At 34.0% G+C, this 13,649-nt stretch overlaps 1 protein-coding gene across 2 annotated transcripts in view; it reads right to left on the bottom strand.

Moving 5' to 3' along the window:
- Positions 1-2,213: 2,213 nt before the first annotated feature.
- SHOC2 (SHOC2 leucine rich repeat scaffold protein) overlaps positions 2,214-13,649 on the bottom strand; it is a gene marked incomplete at both ends in the record, with an annotated part of 45,437 nt that continues 34,001 nt past the window's right edge. For both annotated transcript variants that reach the window (XM_080693908.1, XM_080693909.1), the window contains 5 exons: positions 2,214-2,422; positions 4,252-4,369; positions 4,698-4,835; positions 7,233-7,355; positions 10,716-10,904. In XM_080693908.1, the coding sequence (XP_080550034.1) occupies positions 2,214-2,422; positions 4,252-4,369; positions 4,698-4,835; positions 7,233-7,355; positions 10,716-10,904 (777 nt within the window). The remainder of the gene's footprint in view (positions 2,423-4,251; positions 4,370-4,697; positions 4,836-7,232; positions 7,356-10,715; positions 10,905-13,649) is intronic.

The following is a 13,649-nucleotide window of genomic DNA, read 5'->3' as shown; positions in this document are numbered from 1 at the left end:
ATTCTAGTTTCTTGGTAGAGAGAGTAATGAAGTTAATGGGTTTTTCAAAGGTGGTACTCATACAGAAGATGTGTTTTATGCATCTTAGTAACTCCTCAGCTATCTACTGTTTACATAGAGCACCATTTCTACGTGTAAGATTGGGATCATTTTGCACTTCTGTTATAGATAAGGTAGGGGAACCAGTTGCTTTAGAAGTTTTATCTTTTCACTTTGAGAAAAACCATATATATATATATTTTTTTTTTACAAAAAAGACATTAGATTACCACACCTTTCAAGTTCCATCCTAATATATAAACAGATCTGGACACGAGATTTTAAGAAACCACACATACACAGAAGCTCTAGGTAGAGCTGTAATAAACAAATTCCTTTTATAAACAAAATTTTAACTGAAAAGCCACAGTAGATGGAAAAAAGAAGAAAGGATATTACTTAGTAAAATCCAGTGACATCTACAATAGTTTTACAGCACATTTAAGCATTCTAGGGTTTTATATCCTCATCTGCCTTCTATGTCTTAGTTGCCCCTTACACAATTGCCAATTGTGGATATAGGTTTGACCTCAAACCCAGTGCTAAATTTGAATACCAGGAAAAGCAAAACGATCCAAATTTCTATCTTTAATATCATAATCTTAAAGAAAATAGTTTTGTGTAGAACACAATGCCCAACTAAATGAAAAAAAGCAGCAATACATAATTATATATAACAGTTATCCATTACACAAGAAGTGTTTTTTCTTTCCTTTAAGGATGATCTCTAGAATGCACTTGTTCTGTGAGTCTTCTCAATATTTAAACTGACTTAGACCAACACTATCAAAATTAAGAGTACTACAGAAAGGGCACACATTTACAATTCTGCTAGTCTTAAAGTCATTAAAGCAAAAAAAAATATATCAAATCGCACATGCACATCTTACATAACTTCCATGGGACTACCAATGGCTTCTATGCAATGTGCCTCTTTTCCTCAGCATATTACCAACTATCAAGAAAGGAAAGATGAAATGAAAAGTAATGGTACTGAACTGAATTGTTTGAAGCCAGTGCCCCACATATGGGGGAAAAGTGCATTTAGTTCAGCAGCAATATAGCACAGTGTGAAGATATTGTGCTTAGACAGATATTTCAGAACTGAAAGATGTACAAGGCAAATCAAGATATAAAACCATAGTACACTGTTAAATAACCTTGAAACATACATATATTGCAGTTTTCAAAGAAAGACATTCATTTCATTGTACAAGGATAGGGAGAAATCCTTAAAGTTAACTATTGTAGTTTATGATATAATAAATACATATCTATATAGCATTATATATACATATATAGAATGTGTGTTTATGTGTGATTAATTTACTTGCCAAATTTGTTAGGTTTTGTGGATCTGTGACTTTTACAAATGGGAAGGAAAAAAAAAACTTAACTACAAGTGTCTGTTTCCCCAAAAAACTTAAAAAAGAACATTTATACTCGGAAAGGCCTCAATACCCTCCCCTGACTCAAAGACTCACTTCAGATGTTTTGTTTCATAACTCATAAGAGTAGCAAAAATTAAAGGAATTCTAAATTTTTTACTGTATATTTCCACTCTGCCAGTTTTTTTAACAAGCAAATATCTTTTAATATTGAAACTAGCCAATGCAAATTCTTTAACAGAGGATATAAACTCTAGAATGATTAAAACAGAGCAAATCAAAACCAAAATAAAGCAAATTCCAGTGATTTACTCTGACTGTAAACAATGTATAAATTTTAAACTTCAAATTTCAAAATAAGTTAAAGAAAAATTCTCTTTAGGTCCCATCATACTATAAAGATCTGACAATTGGTAGGGGAACATGTGTTTGAAAAGTTGCAACAAAAAATCACTTGCCCATCATTTTACATAAGAGAATGCATATTTTACTACCTCTGTCCCTTAAATTTAGTAACTTCATAATTTGTTGGCAAATTTTTAAGCAAACTGGCATATCAGATTACACAACAAAAAATCAATTTCAGCAAAGAAAACTTATATAAGCCTTTTGTACATAATTAAAAAAAATCTAAATGGCTATAATTCCTCTATTAGCAGAAACACATAATGCAGTTTATATAAATCTGCCACGTATATCAATATCTACATAAATAGATACAGATATAGATATGAAACATTAATGGCAGTCTATTTTTGAACAGTGTGTGGGACCAGCAGATTTGTATCAGACCATGGCACGATACGGACCCTGCATCTTTAAGAACTGAATGATGAAAGAAGGTCCCCCACCAACAATCTGAGGTGGAAGGTGACTGAGTGGACAGTTCTCAATACTCATGATTGAAAGCTTGCTGCAGAGAGCCAGCTCAAAGGGAAGGCTATGCAGGTTGGGGTTGTCATTCAAATACAGTTCTTCTAGGTTCTCCAGTGTACCTGGTTTAAAAAAATATATTTTTAAAAGTCAGTTACTATTAAAAACTTCAAGTGGGCATCTTGAATATTACATATACTTAGTACATACTTCCTCTTATTATCCTAATTGCAAAACCCTTACAATTACGGATCTCAAGATTACTGCATATTCAGATCAACTGGGGAGATTTTTAAAAATCCTGATGTCCAGGTCACTTCCTACCAATAAAATTAGAACCGTTTCCTTTGTGGTTGTTTTAAAAGCTTAGAGTTTTCTGAAAATGTTCCATCTCAGAGATTCCCTTTAGAAGATCGTGTGTGTGTGTGTATTTATGCATTATATGTACATATACATAATTATTCTTATATATACATATATACATATATATACATACACGTATATACACATATATAGATGTATATACATCATATATATACGTGTACATACATGTATATATACCTACATATACACTCTAGAAATGAGTTTATATATTCAGTATCTATAATCACTGCTCTGTAGTAGACAAATGTTTTTGTTACTTGTTATAAATCTTTCATTAAAAATTTTAACATTTCTTTGGCAGTAAGCCAAAAATCAATTCATGTAGTCTTAATTATTTTTAGACTATCTTGGGGTATTTATACTTTTGCAAACTTAATTATGAGGCCAGCTGAATAAATATACTAGAAATATGTGTAAAGTTGCCTCATATATTTCCAATTTTAAATGTCAAAATTTGGATTATGAGGTCTGGGAGTGTAGCCCGGAGGTAGAAGGGCTTCCAGGAACCCCAGTACTACAAAAAAAAAAAAAATTATGTCAGGCATGGTGGTGCATGCTTGTAATTCCAGTACTTGTTAACTTGTTAGGCTGAGACGCAAGAATTGCTTATGCACAGCCAACCTCAACAACTTAGTAAGACCCTGTTTAAAAATAAAAGAAAAAACTGGGCTGGGGGTGTAAGCTCAGAGGTAGAATGGTCTTGAGTTTAATACCCCGAATCTCACACACACAAGAAAATTAAAATTTGGATTGATTTTGGGTATTTATTAGAAAAGCAATAAAAATAATAGCTAGGAAGCAGGTATTGAAACTTATTTACAAGATATTAATCTTTAGAATAATCCTATATAAAAGTTACTATCCTTATTTTACAAGTAGGAAGTTTGAGAATTTATGTATCTCATCCAAAGTCACAAAAGCTAGTAAGTGACAGTCAGATTTTAAATTGTCTACCATCTTCAAAACCATTCTTAACTACTAACCTATAATGTTTCTGGGATACCACATTATATATGGCAGAATGTAATAAATAGAATTACTAATTTAAGAACGAATAGCTATCTACTAGGTGACCTCAGTCAATTAGTTCTTTATAAAACCGGATTACAAACTTACACTGCCTAAAATATAAGTTGGTCATATTGATTATATGAAATAATAGGTATGAGAATACTTTGGAAAAATTTCAAGTACACCCAAATACTGTATTAATCAAGTATTAACATGACTTCTAACACCTCATAAAAATATGGGGTTTTTGTGGTATATGAGTCTGCACATTTTAAAAATTTGGAATAGAAAATAATTTTTAAATCAAGATGGTATCAAAACCAATTGGAAATATAAATATACTAAAACATTCTCAAATACAGTATTAGGATTAACACCCCATGAGGAAACCTATACCAAATCAACCAACCAACCAACCACTGGTACTCTATTTAAAAAAAATCTTAAGCCCGAAGTAAATTAAGCTTACAATTTTTATCAAATTTATCTGAAATATTCTTTGAAAGCACAAGAACAAAACTATAAGTAGGGAGTCAAGCATCTGTGGTGTTCATACCAATTTCCTCAGGAAGATGAGTCAGTAGGTTCTCTCCAAGGCCTAGATGTGTGAGATTGGTAAGGTGACCAATGCCTCTGGGAAGAGTGGTCAACTGGTTGTTTGTCAAGACTAATTTCTAAAAAATTAACAAAACGAAAAAGAATTACATATGTATTTCCTAAAACTGATATAAACTTATATACAAAAATTAGAACATGGGAAAATAATATAGCTACACTAAAAGAGACCAATGGGAAATTTAACTGAATGGAACAGAGTAAATAGAAGTTTTTTTTAAATCATTTGTTATGACAAAAGATAGGCTATATGAATATAAAACTCAACTCTAATGCTGTAAGAAAAATCTATCTAGTCCAAAAATTAGATTAAAATATTTAAAAGCACATATTCGAATGGATACCGAAAACTTTAAACATACAATAGCCATTGGGGCAATGTTTTACCTGTAAATCTTTAAGATAAGCTATTTCATTTGGCAAGGATTCCAATTTGTTTTCCTCTAGATCCAGTTCTCTTAACTTCCTAAGGTTTCCAAGACCATGGGGAAGCTTCTTTAGAAGATTGTTTGATAATATGAGAACCTAAAAACATGATTGAAAATGTTAGGTAACTCATGAAATGGAATTATCTATTACTGCTGTGTGGCTTAAAACATATTAAGCAATGCTAATTTTCTAAACAGTGAATATTAAGGAATATTAAGGGCTAGTAACATAAATTATACAACATAAATTACATAACTTTGTTATTACAAAAGTTAAAAACCTACCAGTTATTGGAAAAAAAATATTTTATTTAATGCTGTTAAGACTAATAGAAAAGAAATGATTTTAAGTATAAAAAATACTAAGATCATAGTTAATATATTTTGATACTGAATACCTACAAATGTCTAATAGGAAACTAATTATGTATTCAAAGCCCCTTACAAACCATCACTTAAGAAAGGCGGCAACTGAATTATAATTGCCATTATCAACCCTGCTGTAATTATTATGGCGTTTCCACGCTGCTATGCATCCTAAGACACTGAAGGAGCAGGGAAAAGCTGAAGATGACAGAAGTTATAAACTAGCAGAGGGAGTAAGGAGACAGAAATGAGAATGGGGTTAGTGAAAAGAACACTATCTACAACTATCTAAGGAACTAGCTCAATTTTTTATGTCCTCTTATTTTTCCCCAAAGTTACACAACCCATAACAAAAAAATATACAATAAGGCCACAGAAAAAAAATAACAGCTATTATTTAAGCTTATTTTTGCAGGGCACTGTACTAAGGGCATTATGTGCACTTTGAATATAATCTTCACTATGAAAAAAGCACTATTCTCATTTCACAACTTAGGAAACTAAAGCTTTGGCAGGTTAAAACCATAAATAAAAAGGAAATGAAATTAGAATTACATACAGATCCATTTGACTTCAGAGCGTATATTTTAAAACATTACCCCACGCTATTTCATTTATTAAAAAAACAAAGCTGGGCGTGGAGGTGCATGTCTTTAATAATCCCAGTAATTGAGAGGCTGAGAAACGCTGCAGATTCAAGACCAGCCTCAGCGACTTAGCACAATGCTCAGCACCTCAGTGAGACCCTGTTTCAAAATAAAAAAAGTAAAATGGGCGGAGTTACAGTTCAGAGGTAAAATTACTCTGGGTTCAATCCCTGATGTCTCCCAAAAAACACACATAGAATATGGATACAGGACAAATCTTAAAACAATATATGTACTATTAGTAAGCTTTTTAAAATAAAGGATATGAAAACTCTATGGATGCAGAATTTCAAGAAGCAAACATCCTTGATGAAGAAGGTGACAATTAAGATCTATTTTTAAAAAAATAGTTTTAAAAAAGGATTAAAAAAAAGCTGGGTGTGGTGGCGCACGCTTGTAATCCCCGTGCTTGGGAGGCGGAGACAAGAGGATCACGCAGGTTTGAAGCCAGCCACACTGGCTTAGGAGACCCTGTTTCCAAATAAAAAAGTATAAAATAGGTCTGGGAGTATAGCCCAGAGGTAAACGGGTTTCCAGGAACCCCAGTACCACACACACACACAAAAAAAAGGATAAAAAGAGGGCATTCTATATTCTGGGAATGACTGTACCAAACAGAGCTAGAAGTGTATTTCCAAAAAATAGTAGGAGGGTGACTGGGATGCAAATTAGACAAGAGTCCGAGACTAAAAAGTTCTAAGTACTAGTCTGAGGAATCTATAATTTTGGTAGATAAAGGGGTAGGGGTGTGTTTGTGTACACACAATACTGGGGATTGAACCTAGGGGCATTCTACCTCTGAGCTATATCCCCAGCCCTATTAATTTTTGTTTTTGAAATAGGATATCCCATCCTAGTACTAATCAAGCCCAACTCTGCTTAGTTTCCGAGATCAGATGAGATCAGGTGTGTTTAGGGGTGGTGTAATGCACATGATGTACATTCAAAAACACAATCACTAAGCCAAACATGAGAAGGAGGGAGGGGGGAGAAAATGGGATGGGAAATAAGAAAGGGCTAAATGAGTGATATGTGCACGTACGCCTCTACTATCTTGTATGCCATTATGAGGTATGACTACAATGCCTCCGTAATTTAAAAAAAAGATGCAAAAAAAAAAAAAAAAGGACAAAGGATCTCAGTAGGTTGCTGAGTCTTACTAACTTGTTTAGGCTGTCCTTGAATCTATGATCCTGCTGTCTCCTAAGTACTGGGATTACAGGCATGCACCAAGATGTCTTGCTGACAGTGGTGTAGTTTTTTTAAAAAGAACAAGAAAAAAAATGTCCCAAAGATGCTAATTTTTAGAGACTTTTTCTTTCAAAGATATTTAATAGCATTCAAACGTACTAACTTTATGTGGACAAGAATAATTCTAAAGTACTGAACCAGTCTAGCCTAATTAATTCAACACATCATCCTAATATACTGTTTAGGAGTTCTAAATGCTCATTATACTTAATCTCATTTTACTCACTCACCTCAAGAGAAACAAGACCAGATACATCTTCAGGGATCTTTGTAAGCTGATTTGTGGCTAAATTCAATTCTACCATACTGGTCCAAGTTCCAAAATCCAAAGGAAGTGATGTTAACTGATTGTCCTGGCAAAGAAAAGAAGCACTTCAGGCAGAACCACAAACATAAGGCCCCATATGCACCTTTTGGAAACAAAATTCTTAGAAAACCTTAAGTACAGAAAAAAAAAGGTCCAACCCCCTGAGCCTCCAAATTATTTATTGATTAGGCTTTTATTGTGTTAAAAGTTAAATGGAAAGTTAGTTTCCTCTGTGTATATTTGTAATGAAAATATAAAAATATGCTTTACAGAGAAACCACTTAAAATTTCAAGGATCCTCATAATATGGTTTTCTCCATTTCATAATAATGTACAGAAATAATTAACAGAAGAACATATGTAGTCCAAAAGGAAACCCAGATGAGCTCAGAAGAGGCAGAGATGCTGAACAGTAAAGTATGAGAAGAATACTCTTAATAAGACAGCAAATTAAGCCAGGCATGATGGCACATACTTGTAATCCCAGTACTTGGGAGGCTGAGGTAGGAGGATCACAAGTTGTGGCCAGTCTCAGCAACGTGTGAGGCCCTCCACAACTTAATGAGACTTTGTTCCAAAGTAAAGAATAAAATAGGGTTGGGGGTATAGCTCAGAGGTAGAATGCCCCCAAGTTCCATCCCCAGTACCAAAAAAAAAAAGGGACAACAAATTAATTACTAAAACACTAAGTATCTAAGTATCTACAATTTAACCTTAAAAACTCCAAGATGATAAAATGTATCATTAAATAGTAAAATTTTTTTTAAAATTTTAAATGACTCACTGTTTCCTCATACTCACTTTTAAGATTCACATTCATAAGTAACTCTAAATGAATTATTATGTGTTGGTAATATTTGGAATTGGAGAGGATGAGCCCCACCCCTGTCCCAGTTGATTATCAATGATAAATGCTAATATGTTGACACAAGCTGAACATTTCAGTGATAGGATTGTTTTATGTTCTTTTGTTCATCTGCATTGTTTTATTTTTCTGCAACATAACATGAATTACTTGTCTCATTTTATATATCATTCATCTGAAAAATTCCAATTAGCAAATGCTCATTTAAAAATAAAATTTTTATTATATTTAAATTTGTTATGTATTTACTATAATATTTGAACATTACCTTTCTATGCCCAAACTAGTTATGTGATATACTGGTTTTCATGAGGAATAAAGTATCAAGCTTCATTTTTATTTAAGAGAAAAAATTTTAAAACAATCATATTTGAAGAAAAAGTACACTGAAGCTCTATGCAAAGTTTTAATTTTTTCTTTTACTGAAAATAACAAGCTTTTCCAAGCTAATATACAATTATAATCAAATGGAAAAACATCTGGACCACTGTGTTCTAAGTCTATCATTATAAAGGTAACATCGAGTTAATGCTATTACAACTATATTACTAATTATCTTGCAATATACTAATGAACTAACCACATTAATAAATTTATGCTTAACATTATCTTAAATATCTAATTTACTCATATGTCCAAAGAATTATGATAGAAAATAGATACTATATTTATGGCCAGGTATAGATAGAAAAAAGAAATTATATATATACAACCTACATTTAGGTTGTAAAGAACAAAAATTATGTTGAATGTTTCAAACACAAAACGATAAAGTATGGCCAGGCGTGGAAGCACACACTTGTAATCCTAGTACATGGGAGGCTGAGACAGGAGAATCATAGGTTCACGGACAGCCTCAGTTAAGTGAACAAAACCCCTCCCCCCAAAAAAGACGTAGCATGATATGATAAAAAGAACACTCTTGAATCAGGAAATCTAGATTTCCTAGATTACTGTAACTCATTCATTAATTAGTTAAAAAACCAACTTAGCTGCCTTTTCTAGGTATAAAGTTTGTATATTAAAAGTTAAATCATTGGACTATAGTTTCCCAATTCTTTATCCCTTTCACAATAAGCTTTATTTTTTTGTGTGTATGTATGGTACCGGTTATACAGAAATCAGAGACATTCTTCTCAGCTATACCCCCAGCCCTATTTTATTCCTTTATTTCGAAACAGAGTCTTGCTAAATTGTAGAGGGCTTTACTAATAATTTGCTGAGGTTGGCTGTTAACCTGAGATCCTCCTGTCTCAGCCTCCTAGGTACTGGGATTACAAGAGTAGACCATCACTCCCAGGCTTAATAAGCTTTATTACAGCCGGGCGTGGTAGCGCAGGCTTGTAATCCCCGTGCTTGGGAGAGGCTGAGACAGGAGGATCGCGCAGGTTCGAGACCCTGTTTCCAAATACAAAATATAAAAACAGGTCTGGGAGTGTAGCCTGGAGGTAGAAGGCCCCTGGGTTCCATCCCCAGTACCACCAAAAGAATAAATAAATAAAATAAACTTTATTATGAATTTGAGACCCATTTACTGTAGAGTATATAAATAAGCAAAATGAAACTAAAGATCACCTTCAAATTATTCTATTTTCCAAAGAGTAACGTTACAAAATACTGACCAGATATATGCATATAAATATTTGTGTATTTAGAATATAATCTAGTATATTAAAATCAGCTTTTAAAAACTGTGTAGGGCCAGGCGTGATGGTGCACACTTGTAATCCCAGCATTTGGGAGGCTGAGTCAGGAGGATAATGATTCGAAGACAGTCTTAGCTACTGCTTAGTGAGGCCCTTTGCAACGCAGTGAGACCCTGTTTCAAAATAAAGAATAAAATATAGGGCTGGAGGTGTAGCTCAGAGGTAGAATGCCCCTGGGTTCCATTGCCAGTACTGAAAACAAAACAAAACAAAAAAGCAAACTAAATATAGGATGAGAATTTTAGATGCTTTAACTTTCTTATACTTTAAAAAAAAACAACCAAAATTGAGGAGTACCACTTTTGGTGGCTCAACTACTGCAGTGAGATATATCACTTAAAAAAATTAAATACCAGACGGGCATGGTGGTGTACATCCCGGAGCCAAAGAACGGAGGATCGTGGTTCACGGACAGCCTCAGCTACTTAGTGAGGCCCTTCACAACTCAGTGAGACCCTGTTTCAAAAATAAAGAGACTGAAAAAATAGGTTTGGGGGTGTAGCTCAGAGATGCAATGCCCTTGGGTTCCATCCCCAGTATTAAAAAAAAAAAAAAAAAAATTAAATGCCTATTAGTTATAAGTTGGTACCTAAAAAAGAGATAGCCCTACAATAAACAACTATACTTCTATAGACATTTATGGTTACTGCTTCAGGACTAATTTAAAAGGGAATATATAGTTCTTAGATTATCTCATACAAATTTCCCGGAAGTATCCTTATCATCTAGATTTCATCAACAAGGTATAAATACCCATTCTCTATTCCCATAAAAAAGAAAAAAGTATCAGAGCACTGGTAACTTCTGTGTTCTCCCAATAAAAGCAGATGCTTACCTTCATATTCAGCTTACTTAATACTTTTGCTCTGGAGAAAATTCCAAATGGGATTTTATTGATTCGATTGTGTTCCATGTTGAGGGAATAGATGGTGGAAAACTGAGATGGACCACCCACTGGATATAACTGAAAGCAATTTCTAGCTAAGGTCAAGCTATTCAGTTTTACAAGACTTGATAAAAGACTCTGTAAAACAAAACAATAATATAAGATTTAGAATTAAAACAAGACTTATTTTGTACAGAGAGGCAGTTCCAAACAAAGGTTGGTAACATATGGTAGACTGGTTCTGTTCACATACACAATGACTACTCTAGCAAATTGTTGCTTTGCCTTGTAGAAATAGTGGGGTCAATACAGTCATATTTCACAAGAAAATAGGAAAATTGGCTGATTTTTTGGCTTTAGTTTGTTTAAAATACTTTATTAAAAAAAAGATGTCTTTAGTGAGAAGCACCTCATGGGTGCTGAAAAAGAATAAGAAGGCAGTTCTTCAATCCTTCACTTCTTATATCACATTGTGAAATACTGAAGTTACTTATCATTCATTTAGAATCAGAAATATCTAGATTACTATCTTAAGACTTCTACTTAGCAGGTTTTTTTCAATTTGGGTAAATGTGATAATCAAGATTTCTCACCACATTTTCAGAAAAATATTTAAGTAACAGATCTGGTCAAAACAAAAACCTCTTTTAAGTCTTATTTCCCTATGTATTCAATGAGAATACCCCAATAACTAGCAGAACTATACTGATGACAGATAGTACATGCAAATCTTCTAGCTTCATGCTTTGACCATATAAAGTTATTAAGTTCCTGTTATTAGTTTTTTTATATAGAGAGGAAAATTAGTCCATTTTCATGCAATCTTTAAATGGGGAAAATTATAATTAATTTACCAGCTTTGATTTCAGCAATATCAAAAAGCTTCCATAAAAACAGATGATTTTTCTTATCTAACCCAGCATGAATGTCTCAAATGCTACCCAATGAGTTTTACTGTTTTTAAGATGTTTATTATAAATGTAGATAATTAAACACTGGTGCTAAGAATATGCTACTTCCAAAGTGCACATACTACTTTTATGTAAGATAATGCTTTCCCTTATTTGGACATCACCAAAGGTTTCCTCCATATCTATTTGAAAATGGGCTAGCTTAAATACAGACATGCATACACACACAACTTCTTCCACAATAACTGAAGAGTACTGTCCCCTTTATATTCCTCCTATCAAAAGTGAAGAGTACTACTCTCATGCTTGAGGCATGTAATAAATTGTGGATGTTTTTTCTCCTGTTTCAAAAAAAAGATCAGTAGTTGTCAGAGATTGGGTAGAGGGAGGGATAAATAGGTGGAACATAAAAGACTTTCACGGCAATAAATATCCTTTGAATAATATTATAATGATGTATATATATATCATAAATTTGTCTAAATGTACAGAATGCATGATACCAAGAGTGAACCCTACTACATACGTCAGGTGGTGATGATGAATCCACAGAAGAATCATCAGCTGTGATTTTCACAAATGTATCATTCTGATGTGGGGTGCTTATAATGGGGGAAGCTATGCATGTGTGAAGAGAGGGGATGTATGGAAAGGGTGTACTATCCACTCAATTTTGCTGGATCTAAAAGAGCTCTTATGCCGGGCGTCGTGTTCAGTTGTAATCCCCGCGCTTGGGAGGCGGAATCAGGAGGATCGCACAGGTTCAAAAAGCCAGCCTCTCTGGCTTAAGAAACCCTGTTTCCAAAGGAAAAATATATATAAAAAATAGGTCTGGGCGCTGGGCGTGGTGGTGCACGCTTGTAATCCCAGCATTCGGGAGGCTGAGACCAGAGGATGGCGGTTCACGGACAGCCTCAGCTACTTAGGCCCTCTGCAACTCAGTGAAACCTGGTTTCAAAATAAAGAATAAAAAAATAGGGCAGAGGGTGTAGCTCAGAGGTAGAATGCCCCTGGGTTCCATCCCCAGACTTGTAAAATAAATAAATTCATTAATTAATTTAAAAAATAGTTCTGGGAGTGTAGCCCGGAGGTAGAAGAGTTTCCAAGAACCCCAGTACAAAAAAAAAAAAAAAAAAAAAAAAAAAAAAAGAAGAAGAAGCTGGGTCTAGTGGTACTGTAATTCCAGTACTTGAGAAGCTAAGACAGGAGCATCACTGGTTCCTAGCCAGCCTCAGCAACTTAGACCCTGTTTCAAAATAAAAAGAATAAGCTGGCATGGTGACACATGCTTGTAATCCCAGCATTCAGGAGGTTGAGACCAGAGGATTGTGGTTTGCAGACAGCCTCAGCTACTTAGTGAGGCCTCTGCAACTTAGTGAGACTCTGTTTCAAAATAAAGAATAAAAAATAGGGCAGTGAGTGTAGCTCGGAGGTCAAATGCCCCCGGATTCCATCACCAGTCCCACAAAATAAATAAAAAGAATAGAGTTAGGCTGACAGCTCAGAGGAACAATGCCCGTGTTAAATCCTCTGTACCATAAAAAAAAAACAACTATAGCACAATGTTTGTATCCTAACAGATATCCAATAGTTAATAGTTTCCCTTCTCTGACAATAAACTGGATGTACATATTTTTTTACTTTTTGAATTTTGATACAGAACTATCTTCCTATGTAGGCATACGGATGCAGTAAAAGTAATTATTCTTAATTTGAAAACCACACCCAAAGAGAATTTCAACAAAAACTAATAAATGTTCTGTTTACCCTGTTTTGGATATGAGTCACCCATTAGAAAAGGGGGTGTCATTAAGCAGTAGAGCCTCACCCAGGCTGATCACTCTAAATTACCATGGAAAGTAAAAAATCTAGATATTCTGGTTCTCGGGACTTTATCTTATATCTGTGGATTTTGCTTCATATCCTACTTAATTGCTACCAACAGAAGTACTCTTTAGCCACAGGCAAGCAG

This window comes from Muscardinus avellanarius (assembly GCF_963383645.1).
Source record: "Muscardinus avellanarius genome assembly, chromosome: 4".
NCBI lineage: Eukaryota > Metazoa > Chordata > Mammalia > Rodentia > Gliridae > Muscardinus > Muscardinus avellanarius.
The sequence above is the reverse complement of the archived record's forward strand: the minus strand, read 5'-3'. Positions and strand labels throughout refer to the sequence as shown.